Source organism: Melospiza melodia, chromosome 3 (assembly GCF_035770615.1).
Source record: "Melospiza melodia melodia isolate bMelMel2 chromosome 3, bMelMel2.pri, whole genome shotgun sequence".
Lineage (NCBI taxonomy): Eukaryota > Metazoa > Chordata > Aves > Passeriformes > Passerellidae > Melospiza > Melospiza melodia.
Genome location: NC_086196.1, coordinates 59,169,184 through 59,196,388, shown reverse-complemented (window position 1 = coordinate 59,196,388; position 27,205 = coordinate 59,169,184). Strand labels below are relative to the sequence as shown.

At 36.6% G+C, this 27,205-nt stretch overlaps 1 protein-coding gene across 8 annotated transcripts in view; it reads left to right on the top strand.

Moving 5' to 3' along the window:
- The window catches only part of SDCCAG8 (SHH signaling and ciliogenesis regulator SDCCAG8), a 106,319-nt gene that overhangs the window by 64,310 nt on the left and 14,804 nt on the right, over positions 1–27,205 (top strand). For 7 of the 8 annotated variants that reach the window (XR_010027132.1, XM_063151933.1, XM_063151932.1 and 4 more), the window contains one exon: positions 3,347–3,478. Coding sequence is in view for 7 of the 8 variants with exons in the window: in XM_063151933.1 (XP_063008003.1) it covers positions 3,347–3,478 (132 nt within the window). In the remaining variant the exon portion in view is untranslated. Of the gene's footprint in view, positions 1–3,346; positions 3,479–4,594; positions 4,749–27,205 lie in introns of those variants that run through there. The other variant, XM_063151935.1, reaches the window with a different exon arrangement.

The window sequence follows — 27,205 nt, the reverse complement described above, 5'->3', positions numbered from 1 at the left end:
GATATCCTAAGATTGACTTTGAATTTTGACTATTTAACATTTTCACCTTTTTTTTTCCTTTAGTATTTAAGTGGTTTGGAGGCTAACCTGTTTGGGTTTTTTTCCAAGATTCTTCCAGCAAAGATGGTAGATAAAACCTTAAAGTGGTTTTTAAGTAGAAGTTGAGGTAGTTAAATGGATCCAGAAGTATTGAGGGGGTTTGTTTCTGTCGTTGCTTCTGCCCCCATCAATTATATTTGATATAGTAACAAGTAAATGAGACTTGGCAAAATCTATTATGCATCCAATTACAAGCATGCATTTTACATTGTCATGCGATGTTGTAGCTTTGCTCTGTGCAGTTTCAAAATAACAATGATTTCATACAGGTCATTTGAGTGTATGAGATCTCAGAAGCACACACAGCTCCGTGACTGCCTGGCTTGTGGGGCCAGCCTGAGTCTGCAGAGGTGCCCCTTCCTGCTGAGTTCAGCTCCAGTGGCAGCACTCCAAATGCCTGCATGCTTCAGTTTCTACTGAGTCCACCACAGCTTATTGCTCAGACTGTTGGACCCAGAGTAGCTCAGATGGAACAACATCAGCACATCCATGCTGTGCCCTTTAGTTGTGCAGGATGCATCAGACACAGTGATTATTGCACAGATTTCTCTAATTTGCCTCTGTCCCCAGCATTGTGAGTGAACTATCTCTGAAGTTCAGCACTGCATACTTTGACATTTCCCCCCTCTTTTTTCCTGCTGTGATACCTTGGGAGCAGAGTTGTTCAAAAGCATTTACACAGGAGTGGTCCTGCCTCTGGCTGAGTGGAATTTCTACTCCTGTATAAATGTGCTATAGCATTCAGTACAGTTATCAGGCTTAGTACAGTTGTGGTGGGTTTGGGGTTTTTATTTAACCCAGCAATGTGTGAAGTTACTTAAATATCACATAGAATTATCTGTCTTATCTTAATCTTTGGAAACTGAGGTGAATGAAAGGTGTGTTTAAAGATGCAGAGGGAATAATTGCCAAGTGACGATGGAAGATTCTTGGTATGCAGTATTGTATTGGACTGGTGTTCTCTCTAATGCTAACACTCTGAACCTTTTAACATGGACCTAACCATTCTGTCCTTCATATGTGCTGTCCTTCAAAACTTCAGTGTCGTTAAATACTTGAGTCTTGGGGGTCAGACTCTTAGTTACATGGGAAGGACATTGTGTTAGTAATATCATAATCAGATTTTTTTTTTCTGTTTAACTGTAATTACAAAAGATATTTTAGGAGGAAACAACACCCATAATGTGCTTCAAAGCATCAGGCATTTAGAGCTCTATTTTAGAGACTGGAGATTATGATACTAATGGTTTTAATTAATTCATTACTTACTTTGGTTTCATTAATTATAATTTCAGTAGTGTTTTGGTTTTGGTTGATTTGAATTACTTGATCTTTCCAGAAAGACTTTGGGCACCTTCAAGTGTAATGGAGATTAATAAGTCCTTGTGAAACTTGGAGAATTTTATCACCTTGAAAGTTGCTTCTGCTGTTTCCATGAATGAGACAGTCACATATAAATACAGAAAAAGAAACAGGATCTCCTAGTTGGGAAACCCAACAAATGTGATAATTTACAGTATTCCTACATGGCAAATGCTGTTGCTGAATTTTGCTGGCAAAAAAGGAATGCAGAATTGAATTTAGTCCCGTGTCAGGTCTCTTTGAGCTTCTCTGCAGTGAAACTGTGCTTTTATCCACTGGTTGTCTGTCTTACAGTATCAGTATCAAGTGCAGACTGCATTCACATTGTGTGATAACAGTTGGTCCAGCTGGCAGTGCTTTGTTAATGCTGACATTTAAGTTACTAGTATTTCTGTAAAATGGTCGGTGGAAAAATTCAGTTTCTGCTGCCTTCCTATAACATCCTGCCCACTATTATGTATCCATCCAGGAAACTCCTGTGCACTGAAGTTTGATGTATTAATCTATCAGCACAATTCTGATGTATTTGTGTGTGATCTTCCTTAATAGAGCTGTAACTCTCAATCTAAATTCAATTACATACAGTCTCGGTCCAAAGTTTCCTTTCCTAAGTTCTTATAGATTCACAGATGATACCATGCATTGTTCTCTATTTAAACATGAAAAGATCATGTTGTCATTTCTAGATTTGACTTGTCAATGTAACAACATGTTTTTGAGGGAGGAGTATTCCTTCCTCCCTGCATTTTGTTGTATTTTTCAGAATGTCAGTTGTTGTTGCATTCTGTAACAGCCAGGAAGGTAAAGTATTTCTGCTGTAATTGCAGCATATTTAAGTTTATGATTTAAAGATATATCTGAAGCTTTTTAACCTTGAGATATGGAGTGGCAGATGCCATAAATCAAATTTGCTTGCTTTTGATTCGTACTTTCTGATGGTATAGCAGATTCTGACATGTTCTCATTAACCTTTTCCAAAGAGTTAAAATTGTACAAGTGCATAATGTATATTTTATCACTATTTAATCTGAGGTCTTTTCCTGATATTAAGAAACAGCTCATGCCTGTTTCTCCATGGGCTGATGGTTAGAGATGTAGCAAGTAGCAGTCCCAGGTCATTCATGGATCTGGTGTCTCTGCTCACCCGTGAAGAATAGGAATTGCTTAGAAGTGACTAATATTCTTAAAGGCTGTGCTGAGTTTTATGTAGATTAGTGTGTGCCTGTATGATCTGTCCCTTGTTTCTGAAAGTTTAGTTAATTTTCCTCTTAGTGAGGCTTTGGGTTTTTATTGGGAGTGAGTGTTTTTTTGGGGGGACGGGTTTATGGGGGTTTTGTTGTTGATGTCTTTTTAATCTGTGCAATGTTATTTTAGACACAGGAGGTTACTATAGTTTCTAAAACAGTACCACTATTGAGAGTTCAACCTGTGAACTGTTGAGAGTTCAACCTATAAAACGGAGTAAAGGTTGAACAAGGTTTTAGTAACTGTTTTTTAAAATGAAATGTTAGCTTTTGCTAATAAAGAAATTAAAATGCGTTTTCAAAATGTTAGCCAAATTTTTGCTTAACAAGTATGAATTTACATTTATTGATCTTATTTAACATAGATGCATAATGCCAAATGGCATGCCTGTTTAAATTAGGCTGAAATTAGCACAGCCAACCTATAATTGAGTGATTGCCAGTGGCATATTTAGAAGATACCCACCAGTATCATATTCTTTTGTTTTGAGAAACAGCATTTTTTTTCTGTAAGTTCTAGTAATAGCTTATGCATTACATATAAATGTATGGAATTTTATAAATGCTGAAGCCACATATTGATGGCACACTGCAGGATAAAATCTGACAACATCCATCATCGCTTTGTTTTACTTCTGTAGATCTGAAGTCAACCAGCTTAGTCAGGAAAAAGAGTATCTTCATGGCAGATTGGAGAAGATGCAGAAACGGAATGATGAATTGGACCAACAATGTATCCAGCATGGGAGAATGCATGAGAGAATGAAGTCAAGGTAGGAGGTCCTGTTAATCTGTCAGTATGTGATACGCTCAACTGTACCAGTCGTGTTGTGTAAACATAAAAATGACACGAGGTTGTGTGAAAGTAATATTCTTTCCTTATGAAATGACCACTCCTTCCCCCTCCCCAACCATTCTGTCAAGTTGTTTTTTTTAACATCTTTTGCTTGTGCCATTTTGGATAAATAAAAGGAAAGCTTGAACAACATAGTCTTCCAAAGAATTTAAACCTAGTACATATGTGTGTGGGCTGCTTCGGCTGTTCTCTGCTCTAACTTGTATGAATAGTCTTACCATTTAAAAAAAAAAGGGAGGGGGGAGCTGGGAAGGAAGGAGGGAAGAGGTTATTCAGTGATGTGAATGTAGAGTACAGATGTGTGTTCCATTATGCCATGTAATAGTTGTATTTTTGGGGTTTACCATCATTTGCACAAACAGACAAATTTTACTGAAAATCACAGTAACCAGAGAAATACCATTTCCAGGCACCACTAGCCTTTCAGAGAAGCAGTGACTTCCTCAGGATGAGCTGGGAGCAGCTGCAGCAAGGCTAGTGTGAAATATTTTCACCAATATCAATTGACTGTTCTGGCCAGAGTCTCCAGACTGATAATGGCTTGTGCTGTGATATGGATTAGACTTCCTCAAAGATCACTGTGGAGTCTTTTCCTTTTGGTTCCAGAAAGTTCATCTACGCTTTCTTGTTCTGCTTTCCACTCCACATTAAGTGTAACAGGCACTGGAGGTCGTTTTGACATACTTGTGGTGGTAGAGGATGAAGTAAAGGCTGAGACATAACTCTGCAAATCCACTCATCCAAGCTACATCTTGTCTGTAGTCAAGGGCAAAATGCAGTTCAACTTTAGTTGGACTAGATAGCTCTTACTGGGAAAAATTCTTTTTGCTTTTTTTCATCACTGACCACCTGAGAGGAGCAGAGCTTGCAAGTATTATAGCAGCCAGTCCTCTATGCTCATTTCTTTAAAGTATTGATTTTTAATTTTTTTTACTGCCATCTCTTTGTTCTCTGTCTATAATCTTGTTTCTTGCAAGCACTTCATGTGTTCATCTCAGCTGTCCAGAACCGCTTCTTTCCTCTTCCCTTTCAGATTTCTGTCTGTACCTCATCCTGTTCTCCTGTGACCTTGGATTGTCATCATCATTTATAGTTCAGAGAACAGAGAAATTCAAAACGCTGCAACTGTGTCCCTAATCTGTGTAACCACACAATCTTTCCATTTATCTCACCTCCCTTTTGATTTCTTTAGTTATGGTGGATTCTCATCATATGCAGGACTGAGAATTTGAGGTTATTTTCAGGAGAAAAAATTTTTCTCCCTCTTTTTTCTCCTAGCTGCTTTTCTGTAGATTATGAGTATCTAGTGGAATTTAAAAGTGCTTTGCAAGTTTTTAGGATAACCTTTCCTCTATCTATTTTTATAAATAAGATAGATCTACTGGAAAATGTTGCTCATTCTCTGCTGCAGCAGCAATGATTCTACAGTAGAAAAGACTGAAAGCATTAATCCAGAACACAAAAGTGGTTTGAAAGCAGAGTGGTCATGCTGCAGGCAATGCCTTACCTTCTGCTGCTGTTTTGCAGACAACAGAGAAAACAGGGCAGTAATAGCATTTGTCTTATTTAATATTTTAGAATATGTAAATATGGCAGAGATTATTAGGTGTTCTAAACATGAACAATATACTTTACCAGCATTTTAAGAGATGGCTCTTTTAGCATATTTTTAATTGTCATCTTGCACTCTATTAATTTTAATTCCAACTAATAAGTGACAAGGCTGATACTCTACACTGCTTTAAAAAAATCAGTGTAATCTAATTTTATTTTTCCATGTGAAAACTGTAGTTGATTTTCAGGATTAATTCCCAAATGCTGTAAATTGGTCATGAAGTTTACAAATCTAGGTGAAAAAAGCAGAAGGAATAACTACTCCAACAAATAAATCTCCCAGTTGGATATATTTATGTTGAAGGATTTCCCCTAAATAAAAATAGTGATTTTTTTCTTCTGATTTTGAAAATAGATATCTGACTTTACTATTTAGTGAAAGCAGAACAACAAATAATAATAATGTATTTTGCCTCAGGTTTTCATCCATCACTTAGATCCTAATAATCTCAGCAAAATACTGTTGATGATGGTTACCTCTTAATACATTTGTTTTGCCTTTGTATTCTCCTTTATATACACATAGCAGCTACAAATAGCAGTGGCTGTTTTGCAACACAGTCCCACAAAGTGCATTCTGACCTAATTTTCTAGCTGCTGTTATTCTGGAGCTTCAGAAAATCTCTCTTATTAAAATTATCTTGGCTAAACTTGGAACCTAACATTTGCATTTTAAAAATGGGGTTTTGTGATATTTGCTTGAGAAGATATCACTGTCCATACTTGTTTTATCCAGGGACAGCATGACAGGCCCTGATATAACTGTTTTGTGGAAGAAACAATACCTAAATGATCAGAATTTCTTTTGGAGCAAAAATGCTTTGGCAATCATAATAGTTGCACTCCTGAAAATGAACAAGAAAAGTGTTTTAGTGCCATTCCTACCTCTGTGTGATGCAAATGAATATAGTCCAAAATTAAATAAGCAAATTTCTAAGAAAGAGATTACTTTAAGTGCCACTCATTAAACAGGGTATGGAATCAGCCTTTTCAGTGTAATGGAAATACCCAGCCCTTTTGGTGTGCTTTTACTCAGTGAAATATGGCATTAAAAGAAGTAGATGTCCATCCTAAATTATTCAATTGTCACATATTAATGAGGCAGACTTGAATTGAAGGATGTATGGTTTGCAGGACTAACTAAGGTGATATGTTATGAGTCCAAGTGGAGCTGGTCATCATGTGTACCTTCCTGGATATGAATCTTGCTGAAATTCTTGTCTGTTATGTAGCAGAGTCCATTTTTATAAATTTTTAAATTTTAACCTTATTAAATTCTTCAAATTCCCATTCTGTAGATTTGTGTTCATAGTAGAAATTAGCAGATAACAGAAAGTATAGAATTTCTTATAAGGCAGATGTAAAGGTAGAAACTAGCCAAGAATAAAAAGACTATTAAGCAAAACTTAAAGTTTTCTATCTTTTGGGTTTGTTTTTTTTTGTGCTCCACCTTACATAATTTGAATAGATACCAGATGAAGGAAAATTCAAAGCCAGATGAATTGGCTAACTGTATGTATAAAGTTGGTTCATTCTTTCCTTAATCTGTTTTCAAACTGAATTCCCAGGTGTGCATTTTCACCTCTGTAGTTAGACCTGTTATGTAAATGCAGATCCACTTTCTCACAAGCTCTTTTCTCTTCCAATTTGAAGAGTAAGAAGAAAAAGACAAGAACCTGTCTAGATCTATTATTGTTTGAACATATATATGAATAAGTATCATTTGCCCAAGCTGCCATGGGTCAGGATTTCATCAGGATGTTTGAACTTTCACTGAACTTAATTGACAACTCTTACAGTTACAAGGTTCAATCATGGCTTTACTTTTCTTCATCTGTTTGTCTCGTAAAGCAAGTATTTGATTGTAACTCAGCTATTTAGAGGATTGCTTCTGTGGACAGCCAGTATCTAAAATGAGAGGCATTTAATGAAATATAGTTTAGCTCTTTTCCATGTATGTTTCCTGTTGAAGACCTTCAAGCAGGAAAAGAAAATCCTAGGAAATTTCTTTCTTTTTTTTCAAGATGAGCCAGACATGCCTTTACTTTTTATGAAGCAGTTAAAGAAAATAAAATAATTTGGACAGTAGTTTATATGAAATATAGGACTATTTTTAAATCTTTTTAATAAAACATAAATTTAGAAGCTTCTAATGAGTTTCTTTCCAAACATTTTTCTAAAGTTCAGCATATGGAATTTGGGGCTATGAATTTTCTCTCAGATCTTGTGGTTATGGTTCATATTACTGTAATTTTTGCTGTAAAGTGTGTGATCAACGTCCAATCTGTATAACATTAACAACAATAATACATCTAATGCAAATCTGTGTGGGGCTTTTTGTCGTGGGAGCTTTTTGGAGGTGACACTGTTAGACGCATTTCGACTGTATTTTTGCTAGCTAAAGTTAAAAAGAAGAGCCTACAGGACTGGCAGTTTGGGGCAGATGTGTGTCTATTCCTTAGGCATCAGTGGTTGTAAGTTAACTATAAAAATGTTACAACCATCTGTGTAACAAGACGGCAGAGATCTGCTCTCGCCTGTTACTATAAATAAGAAGGAGATTTGTTTGACTTCATAGACATTGGATTTATAAAGACTCTATGTGTCAAATTGGAACTACGTGCCATGTTGCTGAGATGTGTCTGCAGCCAACTACCTGGGGTGTCTTCCCCTTCAGACATTCTAGTGTGGTGCAGCAACTGTGCAGAAATGTCTGTATGGCACAACATGTGACAAATTATATTTGTTTTCTACCTATGGCAAATGTAGGATTCTTATGGATAAGCTTATCTGGAAGGATAGCTAAAATGGATCTTTAAACAGACCACTCGAGTAAAAATGTGATAGTCAGTTTGACAAAGATTGTAAAGGCTATTTTCCACCATTAATTTTTTTTTGTTTTGTTTTGTTACTAAGTGGTAGTGTATGCAAGATCATGTATGCTTAAGAGAGCACATATCTATGGGAATTAAGACATATCTAGAGAGAATTCACCAACATTTTCAAATATCTGCTATGTAAAATCACAATAGCTAGTTTACTGTCACTATTACACTGCTGAATAGAAATTTCAGATTTCTTGTCAAATCTTTGGTAGAACTACTCATTAAAATTATTAATTGATAACTGGAGCAATCAAGTTGCATTTGAAATTTTACATTTTCTCCTTAAAATTGAAGTACTTTTTTGTGTGTATATGTGTTCGCAAGAAACAATGACGGATGGATGAATTTAGGTTATGTCATTACCTGAAAGACCTTTATTTTCTTCCAGTCCACTTCATTCTCAGTTAAATACATTGTCTTCCTTATTTTACCAATAGATTAGTATAGTTTTTAAAGTCACAATGAGGTAATTGTTCCTATATTTTATTAGCCCAATCATCTGTTTAGCAATGCAATAATAGATTAAAAATGCACTATTTGCTGGCTTTTTAGTTTACAGCGCATTCGTTTTTGAATTGAAAATAGAGATTAACATAGCTAGTGTCCATAGAACCTTTGATATTAAAGATATAGAGATACTCACATTGTCTCAATGTCTAAAGAGCAGTGTGCTGCACTTTTTCCTGAGCATCATTACTCCCACCATGTATCTTTGGCGTGGTTGTGCTGTAACAGGATGGCTGTAGCAATTGGAGATACATATTTGTTTGTGCAGCCCTTCATGCAAGGAGTTTGTAAAAAGCTTTGTGGTCACCATGTGTCAGCACTGCGGTGCAAACAGATAAAACTCCCAGCTCTATCCAGCCAGTGGGGTTGTCACTGTTACTTAATTATTTTATTACTATTTAATAGACTCATATTTTAGATTGAGAAATGTGTACTCCAGAGACCTGCTATTAGGAAATAATTAATGGCTAGTGTGTATACACTTAAGACACATATATAAATTGCAAATCCTGCCAGAGTCTTGTTTAATACTGGGGTGTTTGCTCATAGTTCAAAATCTCTGGAATAGAAGTTGCATGTTCAGAATGTCTCCCTCCCTATTCTTCTGTTGTTCACCATTTGTCTATTTACTATATATCTTTTTAACTATTTTTTCCCTTTCTCAGTTTAAGTAGGTGTATGTATATAGTGTGGTATAAATACATCTATTATTTATACTTTTATATGTGTAATATTCCCATCCAAAATAGTTAATAAGTTATGTAAGACCTCAAACACTGTTTTTAAGGATTTATTCCCCAACTACATAAACAGTAGACATTCAAAGCAAAAATTTTCTTAGCTGTTAGAAAAATTGAAGTATACAAAGAGTGAAATACAAGATTTTCATGAAATGCTGCAAAATTGTGTGCAAATAAGTTCTCAGCTTTAAGAAGCAAATAAGAAGCAGAGGGGAATATCCTACCCAATTTCCAGAGAGATATTTAGGAAACTTAATAATGTTCTGTATGATGTATTCTAGGTCACAGAGTACTGTGTTCATCTGTTTCCAAGTGTGTGTATCTAAAATATATGTACCTATATATAGTTTATACACACATATATTTCTTTGAGAACGTACTGAGCTCCTCTGTAGGCCTCACCATTCCAATTTGGACAACTTAGTCCACTGATCTTTTCATTGGGATCCTTCTTATTTTTGGTCTGAATTAATCTCTGTTTCGTTTGTACCTACTTGTCTTTGAGCCAAAATTGGGACAAGCAGTTCTGCAAAAGAATCTGCACTGGTAATGCAATTACCACTGGTAATTGTGGACATGGATGTGTCTATTCAGTCCTACCTCTGCTTACAAGTAAAGTGTTCCTCCTTGTTCTTCTTTTTGCAATAAGCTCTTCATCACCTTGGTGTTCTGATTGTTGATCTTTTTTAAATATGGGCAGTCATAACACTCTTGGGTCTTGGATGGGGACATTTGAATATATTTGTATATATAGAATTTATATATTTACTAGAAATTTGTTGACTGATGAATCCTACAGTCACATTTGCCTTTCTGACAGCTACACTAAGAAGTGCATCCAGGACGTCTTTCTCCCAAGTAAATTCAAGTTTTCAGCAGAGACTTTTACTATGAACTGAGAACACATTGAATATATAGTGTAAGACTTTCCTCCTGTGTCTGCTGTTTCAATCTTCTGAGTCATCTCTTTCTTTCTGTGCAGTATCACAGACTTTCTCAAAGCTGATAACGTCTCTTAAATTTATCAGCCTACTCCTCCTTTTTTGTGCTGAGTCATAATTCAAAATATTCAAAAATCTGTTTAAATGTGAAGAAATTCTCTGAGAATTCTTCTTCCCTTTCAATTGTTCCTGTTTGCTGTGCTCTTTGTTTTAGTCAGATACTTGTCAACGACTTAGTTAACAATTGCTGATGGGCATGATATTTAATGTTTTGCTAAAGTTAATGTTGGTAAGATTTATTGCATTTCCTTAATCAAAAAGTGAACTGTCAAAGAGTTTAGGGTTCATGTGACCAAAACTGCTTGATCTAGCTTATGTTTCAGTTTCTCATGTTCCAATTACCTCTCCATGGCCTTATATATTCCTTTTGTTTCTGAATTTGTTGCAGCCTTTTTTTGCATTTGAGGTCATGTTAGTGGGCTGATAATTATCTGAAGTGCCTTCTTTAAGGATTAGTTAATGTTGCACTTGATTTAATTGCATAGCAATACAGTCAATATGAGGAAGAAGGTGTAGAGGGGAAGTCACAGTGTCTGTGTTCACTTTGCACATCAAGACTGCTGGCCACCACAGTTTTATTGCTTGAGGAACTGGAAGATGTTATCTGGGAAGGTTGTATCAGTCCATGTCTCAAAGAAAAGCTAAGTGGGAAAATAGCCGGGTTTGTTTGTTCCTGTGCTCAACAGCTACCAACTCTCTGGCTTACACCCCCTCTGCAAGAGTCTGGTAATGGTCCACTTCTGAGAGTATCTTCTACCCTACTACTTTAATGTATTCTGCCTTCTCCAAAACAGAAGAGGGATAGTTCATATTCATGCCATCATGAACTGAGTCAAAGCCTACAGCTCACTAATAGTAAGCTTGTGTTCTTGTCTACTAGGAATGTAAAAAGCCCTGAAATATGTGTGATATAAAACAGCACAACATAAGGTTCCAGGCTGTTCTTGTTACTTTCTGTTGTCAGCACAGTTGTTGGTTTTCAAATTTAAATGTTAATTTAGCATTAACGAAGCATTCTTGATTCCTCTAAAATGGAGGTGGATAAAGGTGATGTCTTTGACAGCTCAGCCCAGACTCTCCTTGATTCGGCAAGATCTAGAAATTCTTGTTGCTGTGCAGATCAGAACTGACACTGAAAAAGATGTGCATAACTGGATAGAAATGCACCCATTGTTTTCCAGGGAGCCCCATTTTATTCTCCTACCTTTGCTACACACCTGCAAGGGTTTTAATTTTGAATAAGGTTTGCTTCTGGTGGTCATACATGATTATGTTAATCCACCAATTTGTCCTTTCACCACTGGCATATCTTCTTTAAAATACTTTGCCTTCAGTGCCTGGTAGTAACACCTCTGGTCCAAGGTGGTAGTTATGGACCAGCTCCCTCACCACTTTCCCCAGAGATGAGAAATAAGTGAGCAGGCTGGGTCAATGTGCTCCTTTGCTGTCTTGAACATAAAAACATAGTTGTTTAATGGCAAGAGAAAGCAACAAAAAGCACATCTGTCTTGGTCATTCAAATTAGCTTGAGTTTGTTTAAGTTACCGGCTCAAATGTACCCAGAATTACAGAATAAAGTTTTCTACCTTTCCAAAAGGGTAATAGTCTTTCCAATGTAGTATAAACTCTGGAGGACAACCCTAACTATCCATGTTCCAATTAAAACATTTAACAATCTTTAACAAATTTTGATGTTTTTGACCATCTAAAAAAATTAACCTGAAGTCTCTGACTGTTATAATCACTTTCTTTTCTTTCTTCCGTATTGCTTTCCATCTGCGTTTTTAAAGTTCATTTTCTGTACTGTATTTTTGTGATATCCTTGTGATGTGTCAGAAAAATAATAAAAAAACAACCACACCAAAAAACCCACCCAAACCCTTTTCAAATAACCACAGTGAGACTACCACTATGCAGTAGTTCAGCAGCAAATACCTAGCTGGGATATTTGACTGTAATTGGTATTTTCCTATTAAGTCTTCAGTGAATTCACAATTACAGTAAAATTTAACTATTAACCCATGTGGCAAATTACTTTAAGTGGTAGCAGATTTCTTTCTAGTTTTGATGGCTGTGTATGATTCTGAGATTTTCAGACAAAGGCTATTTAAAACCCTCCGTTCCCATATAGTGGAGAACTGAAAATGAAGACAGATGAGTAACATTTAAAGAGCTTTGCAAGTGCGTCGTGTGTCATGAAAACTTACCAGCTCTGTAACAAAATCTATTCACCTGCCTCCTTTCAAGGTTATTGTAAGAGAAGGAGACACAAATCTAATGATAATTTATGTTTTAATATCATAAGTGATGGAGTTTTGCAAGGTTATTGGAAGACTGCTTTTTCCCAATAACTTCAGTGTTTTGATTGCTTCTGCAGGATCCAATACTGTTCCTCTGGAAGTTGATCTAACTGTGGATACTCTCATTTTCCATATATAAATCTAACCTATTCTTAAATTTCTTTAGCCTTTAGTTCTTAAATCTGTTTAGCCTTGATGTGTCTTATGTCACTAGCTCCATGCCAATGTTGCACTTGAAGGTGGGATATTTTCTTATCATGCTGTTTGTTTCCATCTTTCACTAAGTGCTTATTGATGCATTATGAGACCAGGGACCAGGTTTTTTCAGTGTTTTTGTCAGATGAAACACAGATAAAATTTTATTTTGCCTATTTCTTTTCTGACTTGAACTTCCAGAGCTCCAGTCATATTCATTATCAGTTTCTGAGTGCGCTCCAAAAAAATTGCCATCCTATAAGAAATTAAATGCTAAAAAATAACTGTGTTTATTAAGCCTTGTGATAGTGCTAATTGGTAGCAGTTAAATAGTAACAGGCACTGGGCTAGTTTCTAGAAATGTGGTCTTAAATGTGTTACCCCTCAATTGCTAGTAGAAAAAGTTTTAGTGAAATAGAGACTATGGAAGTGTCTAAAAGGAAGGACAGTATGATAAGACCTACTTAGCATCTGTATTTCTAGGGTACTCCAGACAGTGTTCTGTGTGCTTCTCAGCAGGGCTTCTCAGATTGGTTCTGGAGTAAAGTAGTGATGATGGAAAATATGAAAGAAATGGAAAAGGATAATAAGATTATTCTTTGTTTGTTTAACTTGTTCTATTGTGAACTGTAAAGTCATGTATGGAGGGGAAGAAAGGGGAAAGGACATTTTTAAATTTTTAAAATTTTTTTAACCTCAGAGACCCAGATTCCACCTTCAGTTACAGATGGAAGTGGATTCTTGACCCAAATATATCTCATTACTTGGGGCCTGATTCTGAGTGGTCTTTAGAATTCTGATTTGATTCAAGTCAAGGTTGCTAAATAGTTTCAGGTCTCCAGTTGTCTCAGTGACATGGCTGAAATGACAGTAAACTTTCTCGGCTTATGTAAAGCGGTGTAATTTTTTTGAGTGCTGCACTAGCACTTCCCACACTACCAGAGATATTGCCTTAGTTTCAGCTATGTGACTTGCATGTAGTCAAAAAAGGTTTTGGGGGGGTTTTGAGTTGTTTTGTTTGGCTTTTGTCCTTAATGCTTTGATCATTTGAGTGGCTGACCTTTTGTATATATAGTAAAAAATGCATATGTGCATATAGAGATACACACAATTTTAGAACTAAAAAAAAAAAATTGTCTTTAAATTGATACCAAACATAGGCAATTGCACAGAATGAATGTTTGGGAGTGCATGACTTAAGAACACTTTTAACTTTTACTATTTTGAAGGCTGTTACAATCTTTTGTGCCTTGTCACACATGTGTGAGATGATGCAAATACTTGTGCTTCTCAAATGAGTATTATGAATAAAATGCACAAACAAGCTGAGCAGAGACATATGTGTCCTTGGGAAAGGACTTTCATAGGCTAGGCAGAAATGGAGTTTCTGCATTGACTTCCTGTGATGTTAACCCATGTCAATAAAATCCACAGGAAATGTGTCTAGCATTTTGTCCTTTTTAAATTTCCATTTTTAATAGCAAGAAGACACTCCAGGCAGTGCATTTCTGAGGGATTATTACATTTCTCGGGTGGCTGAAGTCACTCACCCTTCAGCCTTGTGCCTCGCAACACACCCGAGGCGAGCAATAATCCCCAGCAAGGCACTGCCTGTCTTATCTTATTGCTTAATTATTATACCTATTTAATGGTGCTTAGAACATTGTCAGCTGTTGAGAAAAGGTAATTATCACTAGTCAAATGAAAAACACTTTTTTGGCTGCCTTACGGATACACATTTTACTGGTACCTTGATACATAATGAAGCCTGATAGCAAAACTTTTGCTTGTCTCTTCTTCAAGCCACAGCTGTTTCCCTGCTAAATTCATCCCATCTGTCTCCCCTTCCGTAAGGCTGTAGGCAGTATAGCATAAGTACAGAAGCAGTTCAGTGCTATTTTGGATAAACATAGCTGAAATTTGAATCTTTGCCATTTGCAATGCACACATTTTGTTTTACTGCTGTAAAGAGAGCTGTCAAAATAAAAACTACATGGATAATTTACTGAAATGCAGTCAAATAAAGGGATGATCAAAGGGAAAAAATGAAGATATAATATAGGGTCACTCTTACATTCATGATGTATTCTGAATTAATTTAATTGTTGACCTCTTGGCATTGCTGGGTGCAGAGGAATTGGTAGTGAATAACAAAAGTAGAAGCCACTGAATTAGAATAGGACTTGAAGTCCAAGCTTCATGTCAGAAAGGGTAATCGCAGCAGACAACTATTTGTGATAGTGCCCTGCTGAACTCTCTGACCAAGGCATAGTTCTTTGCTCATTTTGTAAGGAGTAGATAATTATAATACAACTTGGAAATTAAATCCATCATTTCTATATGTGGCACTGTCTCTGAACATAAAAGGACACTGTAATGATCACAATGAGGCAACAGTCAGTACACCTCTTACTTACTCTTTGCAGTTGTGATTGACATGGAAAAATATATTAAAGCTGAGTACAGGTATCTTCACTGAGTTGGTTATTCTAAAATGGATTGATGGTCAGTTGTCCAAGGATTGTGTTTGAAATTCCAGGTTTCCTGGAAGAGAAGATCCAAGTGACAATAAGGTCTGCTTGACTCAGATAGAATGAGTCCAGTCCAGTGTACAGTCCAGCCTAAAATATTTGAGAGTCTTTCAGGCAAAACCCTTTTGAAAACAATCCTGTATTATTCTGACATATTAGAAGTCCTATGGCACCTCTAGGAGGAGAAGGGCTTTGACCACTACTTCTTGGACATATTTTCCTTTCTCTGTGTTACTGTGTTTTGTATGGTCCATCTTAGAGAAGGACTATGACTGGTAAATGCTTGTAAGTCTGTTGTAGGAGAATCTTGGAAGCAGTTTCTAGGTTAGCCCTGATGTGTATTTGGGATAGTTACATGTTCTGTGGAAGTTAGTTATTGAAGGCTTGTGCTTCCAAATCTGTATTGCCTTAGGCAAAGGTGAACAAAGCCATGTTTGTCCTAACCTACGAGATGCTCTTGTTGACAGAGAAAGAAGCAGAAGATGAACTTAATGGTAGTGGACAATGAAATTCTCTAAATATTATCTCAATATTGATCTAAACATTATGAGCATAAAGTTCCTTTGAGGAAAAGCGCTTTTTTGGAATTCACTACTACTGAAATACTCATTTCAGTGTTCTGTACCGAGGTAGAGAATGGGCAAAAAAGGATGTTAAATCTCTAGCTGCTTCTGTGTTTACAGAACTGTTTTTAAACTGTATCAAAAGAAACAAAGTCTTTTTTATTGTTACTAAGAAAGGTAGTGCAAAACAAAAAGTTCACACAGTAGTTTTCATGTAAATATATGTAAAATCAATAGTCTGTGGCAAGGATCAAAACAGCATTACTCCTCCATATTAAAAAATGTAAGAATTTCTCTACAGACACTAAATTGAAATATTGAAAGATTTCAAAGTACGATTTTTGGTTTTGCTCTATAATATCAGCATAAATAATGATGTTGTAATCTGTGAGACTGAATGTTGATAGTTACTCCTGTAACTAGTCCAGGAGCTTATAACACACTTACTGTGCCAGAAATGGTACCTTCATGTATGGATTTAAATGAAGAAGGGCTCCATTACTTTTTAATGAAAGCCCAGTTCTTCAAGGTCTCCATCAAATGTAAAGGCACCTCTGACTGAAAAAGTAGTTGTATTGACTTCTCTGAGGTCACCTAAGTATTGTCGTAAACAGCCAGCTACTAGGTCTTAGAACAGTTGCTTTCATGGTAAATATATTGTGGTGATTCCTTAAAGTCCTATTAATATCTGACTTGATATTTTAAAGATAGTGTCTATGGCTTGGTCATACAGTTTTTATAACATAGATCTGATGGAACTTGTACATTTACCAAAGTAATTTTTCAAGAAACTTCAGCTGTTTTTTTCCCCACTCTTCAAAAGGAGAGATTTACCTGTTGCATATTGGAAATGGTCAGTTCGTGTTAAAATCATTTAGGTAACTGCTGTAAGCTGAAATGGGAGGCCTGTACCCTCATGAATAACAATTTTTACAGATTCACTGCGTTTTTCTGAACATGATTTAAAAACTGCAAGTAGGTAAGGAGAATCTGGTTGTTACAAAGAGTTTTACCTTCTTGTTGTAGAGTTGAGATTTGGGGATGGAGAAGTGAGCAACAATAAGAGCAAAATAAGTTATAGTGATTGTCTTTGCAATGTGTGAAGTATTAAGAAAGTTGTCAATATTATGCTTTTCTCATATTTGTTAAATTAAATTTTTGCATTCCAGAGTACCTTGCCATAAGTACGTGCATTTGTTAAAGATGTGATCAAAACCCCAAGATTATGTGAATTCCTCTTGATCCTTCATCTGCAGTGTTGAGTGTTTCCCCACTGCTGGGACTGTTTATGGTGATCTGGATCTAATAAGGGGTCTTTTTTCAAACCTAGCACTTAAATACTTACTTGTTTTTTGTCTGCCCATCATCTTTTTACTTACATTCAGGATTTTTTTCTCTGTTTGAGTTTTTAGATCAGACAGAAGGCCTTATATTTCCACTCATTCCTTCTGCAGGTTAGTGTAAGGACAAAAGGAAAAGAAAGAATGGGTTAGAGGGCTTACATACTACCAGACAAAAAAAACCATCAAGTAACATGGAAAACGATAAAGACTTCAAAGACAAAATACTAAAAGTATTCTTGCAGTGCTTTTCTTTTACCATTTTATGTTTTTCTTATGTTTAATGTAATTTTTGGTATTCCAACCGTACATGTAGAGGGAATATTTTCTGGAAAAGTTCTGAAGATTTCTAGATCTTTTGAAAAAATATTTATTGTGGATGTACACAGCGAACAAAAACCTCTACTTGTTCAAAATTTTTCATGCAACTTATTTGTTTGCTCAGTTGTCTTGTGAGTTATATGTTCAGAACTGAAAGTCAATACAATCTCTACAGAATATTACTACCTTTTCTCTAGTCTTTATGGCATGTAGATGTTTTTCATCTTTTAGCCTAGGTTCTCTCAAACAAACAATTATAACATCTGCTAGAAGTGCTTGCAGGTCATTTATACAAAACTAAAATCTTTTTTATACAGCAATAGTGAGCTCTGATTTTTTGGGTAGGATGTTTTGGTTTTGGGTTTTTTCTATTAATAGTGCATGGGAAATATATTACTGTATTCAAATGCTTCCAGCTGAGCTGTTCTTCACTGAATTCTTCTCTGGACCCAACACACCCTGTTTCATTTGAGCCCTCCCTGATGTACAGAAGCAGCCCCAAAGTTTTAAACAACAGGGACTATTTATGCAAAAACAGAGGTTAAATTAATTTTGATAAAAAACAGAACTGATAGCATCCTGACAGTTAAATACATTAGCAGAGTCCCCCAGTTGTACTTTGGTTAAAGCAGTGTTGCAAGATAAGTGAGCGATCCTTCCCATGCTACTTTCTTTCCTTTTAATAACCAGTGGAACTTTGGTTGCTGGAAACATCTGAATTCATTTGGTCCCATAAACACAATAGATAATTGTGGAGCAGAATTAAAAATTAGAATTACTTGAGTTGTTAGTGTTGTTTGTGTGAAAATATCATCCTAAAATTTCTGTTCCACTAAAATTTATTCTATTTAGCTAATTTCTATTCATATTTTTAAATAGCACAGTTGGGGATTCTTTCCTTTGTAATCTTTTTGGGAAGGAATTTTTTGCTAATACTTCAGTGACTTTCTGCATCAGATTGCAGGGTAATGTTACAGTCAGTAATGTTTACATCAACAAATGTAAATTCAAATTAAATCTATTATTTAAATAGCATAATGGAAACACATGGTGCTTTGTAGTCATGTAATTAAAGAAGATCTGTGCCTCCAGGAGTTTATGATCTGAAGATCAAAACCATTTCCACATGCAACAGACCTCTTCTAAATTATCGGTCTACAATTTGGGGATTTTGTCTTGCATCTATTTCAGCATAAATTTTACTCCTGAGCAGAGATTTCAACCAGGCCAGTGCAGAACTGTCAGAGATGCAATGCTTAAGTTTTGTACTTGACACTTTGTGTAGGGGTAATTTCCTCTCTAGCACAGAAAAGCTTGGTGTTTTGATGTCAGGATTTATACCTCCCTGATTTAACAGCAGCACTGTCAACTAAACTTTGTGAATGATACTAGTTTAGCAGGGGGGGGAGAGGAAGGAAACTCATTTTCTTATGTTTAACAAGAACAAGGAGTCTGACTAGTCATGCTCTTTTTTTTTCTTTTTGGTCTTTTTTTTTTCCAGTTGTGAAAGTAATTTTGTGCAAAATTGCATTTGAGTTAAATTATTCACTCATCCTGGGGCAATAGCCTGCATTCACTTTCCAGCTGAGCCAACTAAAAATATGGGAAACAGACCAGCCTAGTATTCCATTGTTACCTTATATAATATGGTGTTTTGGAAATGATGATGAAGGCAACCTGGATATTTCATGGATGAATTAGTAGATTCATAAACTGAAAGCTTTGCTTGCTATTTGTAATGCTGTTTTCTCCCTTCCTTTCAAAACTGTGCTCACAAATCGGAGCTGTTGCTTTTATTTAAAAAGAAAAGAGGAGGACAAAGAAAAAGGGGGGAAAAATCAAGCCTTTTTTTTTCCTTTGAAGCAATCTTTGCCTGAATTGCTGGCTGAGTTCCCTCAAAAGGCTTGGACTCCTTCAAAACTTGGAATCAAGTTCAGACCCCAGCTAGGTGAGGTAGAGCTAGTAGGTACATTGTTCAGTTTAGTTAGTTTTCTCCTGACAATATGCTACAAAAGAGTCTGGGTGTAAACACATAGGTTCTTATTGTCAAATGTGATGGTTTGGGATTTTTTACAATTATCATCCTAATTAGGACACTGAATTAAAAAGAATTTTTCTTTTTTTTTTTGGTGATGGGGAACTAAATGAGGAATGGTCTGTGAACCATGTGACTTTCAGGTACCTGCAAACCTTCCTTTGTTGCTGTAATGACTTAACTGCAAAATTATTTCACAGCCTTAAGGACCAACTTCTGCCTTTAACCTCCTTGTCTGAGGACTTTCCTTAAATTGAGGTAAGCTTAGACAGTACCTCACACATTCATATGTTCTATTCTGTGTTCCAGTGCTTTTTATCTCAAAGTTGTTGCTTGGGATTGCACAGCTTGGAGGTGCTGCTGTGTTTGGTTTTACTCAGTTATTTAAATCCATTAAACATGAGTTCTGGTAATTTCCCAATCCTATGAATGCTTTGAGCTGTGGCAGCTAACAGAGACTTCTCAGCACTTTGTTGGGAACTATGGCTGTTTTCCTCCAAGCATTGTATTTCAATTTTAACCATGCTGTGCTACAGATCATGACATTGCTGGATTCAGGGCATCTGTGTGCTATGTGGATTTGGTACTAAACTAATCTTGTCTAACATCTTCTGAGATAGAGCTGTGAAATTGTTTGTTATGAGCTACAGGCATCAATGAATGTTGGCATTTTTCTTCCAAACCCGTTTGAGCAAAGTTTTGTACCTCAGGTACCTCCAGTACAGCTGTACGTTGATCAAAAGAAAAGATTTCCCCATAATGAGCAATGGTCCACATCCTACCTTCTGCATATTTGCTCTGGATTTCCTTTGTCCTGTTTGTTTGGTTTTTTTTAACCTAGCTGTAGCTTTCTGATCCTCTGGGTCAGATGGTGTGTGGCTTCACACAAATGTTTGCTACATGACAGGCTAGCTTAGCAACCAAGATCTGTTTTTTTCTTCTTCCTCAGTGCTTTTGCCTTGTGCTGCCATCCTGGATTCTGTGCTGTACAAAGGAAGCCCTAGATGACAGCTAGTGTAGCATTATGCTTGGGACCTGTATTTTTGGATCTAGACTCAGATGAAGGACTTGTGCTTAAAAACATCCCATACTTGGCAATACCAAATACCAGGTTTCCTAAATCAGGGGTAATCTCGTAGTTCTAATATAACAGTGAAAAAACCCCCCAAAAATTAAAAATCCTGTATCTGTCAGGGTACATGAATTTCAGGGTGCTTTGGGTAGAAAAAAAACCAAGAAGAATAAGATTTCTAAGAGGCTGTAGCATTGGTCATCTTAAACAACCCACCTCCCAAAATACAGCAAAACAACCACCCCAAACTACAGAGGTTCTGTGAAAACACAAGAATTCTGACATCAGACAGTTAAATAACAGACTCTGATGCGGAAAACTGCCCCAGATTCCAGCATTCCTTTCAGCTGAGATTAGAAAACAAGGTAGACTTAGCATGAGAAATAGTGTCTTTATATGAAGAGATTGCTCTTGTTAGGCCCATATGTGAACCATATATCCAGATTCTCTCTACATCCGCTCACTTGTCTCCCTGTCAGCATCTGAAGAGAGATCCCCAAATGATCAAATGTACCTTTCAGACCAGAATTTAATTTTAGAAGACTGTCTTGGCCTATTAATTTTGATTATAACGATGCCGTGGTGGCAGAGACATCCGATTGCTAGTAAAATTTCAGAAATCAAAACACTGCAAAGCTCTAGAAATAAATGCAAGTGCAACTTGCAGTAATAGGTCACAATAGTTGTATATGGTAAAATACATGTCATTATTGAGTAAGAAATAATTCATCAGGGCATGTATTGTTCATGTGCACTTGGTGTGTTACAAACTGCCATGTGAAGGCTGAATACTTCCAGAATCTGTGTGTGTCAGATGAGGAAGGCAAAGTTTAAGAGCCAAAAAAATGGTTCCAGAGCTCACACTTGTATAAATTTGGAACTTAAGTACTGCAGAGCACCTTGGACATTTTTGTAATTTATTTGCTTTCTCATATTCAAGGAGTTAAATTCACAAAAATTGGTTACATTAGAGTTTGCATACCATGAAACTTGTCAAAATGTTAATTGAAGTCTTTCAGATACCTGGTTGATTACCTATTTTCCCTTAAAGGTATATTTTCTTATTTTATTCTTAAAATTAAGTGCATGGAGTCACCATCAAGAACTAGAAATTATACTAAAACAGGAGCCACAAAATTAAAAATGCCAGTATGAAGTAATGTAATGAGTGTAGTGATTCTATGTTTTCTGTTTTGATAATGGATGTCTAAGGGCATTCATGTGGTTGTTTCATGAAGAAATCAATTCCCTTGCTAATATCATCACTTCCCCGTGTAGTCCTTTTCAAATTGAAGTGGTTTTACATTCAATTCCCTGTTTCTCTTTGTTTCAAAAGAGGAAAAGGGTTCTGTCATTTCTACAAATCACTGTAGAAATTCTGTTGCTTCTACAACTTACAAATGAAGTGCCCAGTAAAACTGGGTGAATTATTTACAATTATTATATCAATATATATTTTCAATATATTTTTATTATTATATAATAATATATAATACTATTATAATATTATATCAATATTATATCTATTTCAGGTATACCTAGAAGATGAATACAGGAAGCTTTAAACCTATACATATAATCATTATCATTCCATATAATAAGAACTGTAATTTCTTTAAAACTTTAAAAAACCTCACTCTACACCCCACATTCCAAAAATCCCCTCCCAAACAAACCCAAAAAGATCTGATAAGATATGGTAGCAGAGTCTTCATCAGACCCAGCCTGTTTCTTAAGCGTTCCAGACTGCAATCCAGTGAACCTATTGGCACTTTCTATTGGAAATCATTAATAGTGGCCATGGTAAGCAACAGTTGTTACACTCTGCAGTCAAGGGAGAAGCTTTTGACATACACTGCACCTTTATTTCCCTTGCTTATCAGGAGAATAAACTATTTTTTTTTCTTAACATGCAAGCAATAAGAACATATGCAGCATTTTCATTATTTCTACAGCAGTCCATTTGCAGCAGGTCTTGGTGAAGACTTTGCTCACGGTTCCTTTATTCACCAGTTCTTGGACAGGAAGTCATAGCGCAAATACAAAGTTAGTTTTCTCTCTCATATCTAAATCTAAAACCATACTTCTTGCCTAAAAAGTAAATTGCAATTCTGAAGTGCCTAATCAAATGCATGTTTCACACATGCGAAGGACTTCTGCTGGCGGTGCTTCCTATTTCTGAAATTCTGTTTCTGATGTTTGTATGGACTCTTATTGAAAGGGGCCAGCACTGGATGTTGCTGCTGAGGGATTGGGATGGGGTGAGGGAGTCTGTGAGCCAGCTTTCCAAGCACACCTTCCTCTGGAACCTCAGTCACAGCTGGTGTGCACAGACATACCAGATGTGGTCACAGACAATTGGTTTTGACCTGATATGTTCAGGAGACATCCTGCTGGGTTGATTATTGCTTTGCTATCCAAAGCAACACAGTGGATAGGATAGGCATTTTTCAACTCTAAGTGATACTGAGTTGTTAAGAATCTTTCAGGAAAAAGCGAAGACCCACACAGACACTCCTCATCTAGGAAAATAAATGAAGTGAATGTGTGCAATCAGATAATTGAAAATAATTTTCTGTCTCATCTCCTACAGTCCTCTAGGATTGGGGCAAGTGGGCCAAGCCTGGGCATTAATACCTGAAATGAAAATTGATCAATGATCAGAAATATGTGTGAAACACAGAAGGTCTGAAGAGATTAACCCAAGAGGCTGGAGAGGGGTTTTGTTGATTTTATTATCTATATTTTGGCTTCATTTCATAGTTTTTAAGTTTTGAATATTGTGCATAGAACTAACTGAAATCCTAATTTCTAGTTATAAATATTTCTTGTTATTGTAAATACCCTTTATATACTTCTTTATTATAACTGGAAAATCAAGCCCTATCAAATTTAAACTAAGCTAAATTGCTACGTCATTGAATACATTGCCACATTTTAAATTTTGAAATACAAGTGTGTTTTGAACTTCTGTCGTCTTTTTCTTAAGAAAAAGAGAAAAAATGTAATTATTGGAGGAGAAAATGTCTTTTTAATTTTGGTTTTGTATAAAACTGTTCAAAGCAATGTTGATGAAATTTTAAATAGCCTTGAGACAGAGAGTACTAGGGGAAAGGAAAGCACTAGCCTTAAACAAACAGCTTGGAAACCTTGTATTGTCCTCAAAAATGCTGGTTTCAACCAAATCTTCAACATTGGTCGACTCTTTCTGTGAGGATAGGACGCCATCATTTGTGTAGGAACTCTAACTCCTAAATAGCTGAGGGGAAAAACAATTTGTTCACTGTGTAGTTGAACATGAGCAATCCCATATTGTAAGGAAAACTGTTTTTGTGAAGGCAAAGGAATGTTCTGTGCACATTGCAATGGAGACTTGGTGCAGGGAGACTGTTTGGAGCAAATGCATGTTTAGTTTCTGTTCTTCTGGAAAAGAAGATGTTCTTGCTAGAACAGGCACATGTGCTGCATGCTCCTATGCTCCATAGTGCTTCACAGATAACTGCATGAACAATACATGTGAGCAGCATTTGAGGTAGAAATGTTATCTTTTTTCTCTTTAATGTCTTATTTTAGTGATGCAGGAAAAGTTCGAGGAAATAGTGTTTCTGAACAAAAGGTGCTGCAAATTGCCAGCAGACAGAACTGTGCAGTTGCAAAATTGTGCAGTCTGTCCTTATATATTTCTATCTCTGCCTGCCCTTCATTAACTAAGATGGTTATTCATCACAGAGTGGTCAGTGGGAGTTTTATAGGAACATTTATTTTGAATTTCTAGGTTCTTTTTTTTTTTTTTTTTTTTTAATTTCAGGCTCCAAAGTGAATATTTTCTCTTCTGTTATAGTCCATTATGTCATAAATGGACAAATGATAACTCATCACAAACAAAATTATTTTTGCAGCCTGTCTTCCTTGGCGTCTGGATTCTAAAGAGATAACCTGGATGCCTGCATGCCAGTGCAACCAGGATTTTTATGGTGTGAATAATCTTTGCTCATCACACCAAAAAAATCAGTGTGTCACTGTATTCCTGCAGAGTCATTAGCATACAGACTCACTCTGCTTGCTTAACAAAGCATGGTTTGGTGTATTATAGTTTCCTAGTCTGCTTGTCGGATTCACCTCTGACAAAAGCAGAGAGCAAATTCAATCCCTTCTTCAGTGGCACACTAATATGGGAAATAAATCTTCGGGCATAAGGTCTGAATGGCAGTCATTTAAATAATTCAAATGCAGGGATCATTTTGCCCATGTGCCTTTCATTTCTTTGTTTTGTTTCACTGTATTTCCCAAATCACCGAGAGACAAATGATCTTCTGCGACAATCTATATTTTTAAAATATCTAGAGCTAAATAATCCCTGTCTTCTTTAAATGCAGTTTAATTGGTTACATGTAAAATAATTATTTGCTCTCTCTTTTGTGGTGTGGAGGGGGGAGTTGGAGGGGAGAAGTAACATACAAGCAGATGTGCTGCTAGATCTACAGGCTTCTGCCAACCATATGGCATCTTAAAGAAAGATGGTTGGAGCGTCTGGATTAGCAAAGAGTCGGGATGGAAAGCCATGTGTCGTGTTGGTACAGGCAGTTGTTTTAGCTCTCTGTAAAAGGCTTCAGGAGATTGTGTAATGGAACAAATGGTACTGCAAGCCTAGTAACAGCCTTACCGCTGCTGGAGAGGCAATTGGCCCCCAGGCGAGTACTGCTTCATCCTTGCTTGTTGGTTTTTTGTGAAGGATTTTTAGATCATTATTATGTGTTCTTCTTTTAACGTACAGGAAACTTGGGAGATGTAATTCTGAACTTTATACTTGAAAGAGAGCTATTGTGTGCTTAGGATTTTTTCACACTCTCGTTTTTTACAATGAAAACATACAGTTCCTTTCTCTTTGAAATTAAAAGCTCATGCCCCTCTGCAAATTTCCCGCATCTTTCGTGAACACTTTGAGACATCAGTTCACTAAATTTGTCACTGATGCCAAGATTTTGGGGGAAAACTGCCCTCTCTAGGATTTGCTTAGTTAAAAAGAGTGGAGCTATTGTGCTTGTGGCTATAATGTACCAGCTTGGCATTTGTATTCTGTTTGACAAGGTGCTCTTTATGCAAACAAGGGGCCTGCTTCTGTTAAAGGCAGAACTCCTTTAGTTTTTAGCAACACAAGATTGAGCATTTCATGGGGTTTTGTGTGCTTTACAGGAGTCTGTAGTTCACATTACAGCTCATAGGAGTTATGTCTGGATCAAGATGAAAGCTATTGTATCCAGATCCATAACAGAAATAGATTTTAGTAATTTCTCTACTGTCAGAGAATAGAACTCTAAATTCCTCTGTATGTTTCAATGAAATCAGGCCTTTTAGTAGACCTGTAAATGCAGTTTTTTCTCCTTGATAACATTTGTTTCTAAGGAAATTAAACCCTGATGCTGCAGTACAGAAGCTCAATAATTAGGATTATTTTATTTGAAGTGATTTTAAGTACATTATTATCCCAATATCGTGATTTTTAAGTAAGGAGATAACATGAGGGACACCCAAACATTCATTTGTTGGTAAATACTTGCTGAGCAGGTAATGTTATGGTTTCAGAGACATTAGAAACAAACCATTAACTAGAAAAGCATCTTCCCTATGAGAATCTTTGCTGAAAAATACACTGCCTTAAACTGGGGCAAACGCTGCTCTAGTGCAGCCTAGATTCACAATAATTTAAAAGTAAAATTACAATGATCGTTCTTTTTTCACTTTAATTTTTTTCATGCTCTCCAGAAGGTTCCTTATCTGGAGCTTAGGAAACAGCAGTGCTCAGCTTAATCTGCAGTTTAGTTACAGCAGCGCACGCTTTTCCCTGAGCTGCCTGCGTGCCCCCCTGCTCAAGCCTGCATATGTTGCTCCACACTGATCAAAAGTAGCCTCCCCCGGGAGGGAGGCTTGGGTTCATTTTGTCGGCCTGTTCATTACCTCGCCTCAGCCAAGGCTGAGCCAGGTGTGAGGTGGACAGTTGTCCACCAGGAGTGGTGCCAAGACCACCAGCATCTCCCTGGAAGGCTCTTGTGGTGGCTGCTGAGGAGGAGCAGTCGGACCAGTGAGCCCCAGCGGGGACCTCGGGCTCTCTTGAGGCACCTGCTGAGCTTTCACTGCCTTCCAGAGACCCCGACTGCTTTCTGCCCATGTTCATGTGTGAGTTCACCAACAGAGAAATGTGCATTTTCTCTGGGCTTCCCATATAAGAAATTTTAAGTAATGATGTGTTTGTGCTGCAGCCACAGTATCGGAGGTTGCCATGTCTACAGAGACAGTAATTGACTGATAGCAGGTAGATCTCTTGTTCTCAAATTGCATGTGTTTGTCTTCTCTATCCCTACTGAAAAGAACAAACCCTATGGTTTATTTTTGAACAAAGAGCCACAGCTTTGTTTTCTTAATTTACTACTAGAAAGTTAAGGCAGTTAGTTTTCATTTATGTAAGTGAGAATGTTCAGTTTCCAAAGCATATTGAGACTTCTAAGCTTGCTTGTTTAAATGTTTGCTTCATAAAAGTTACCA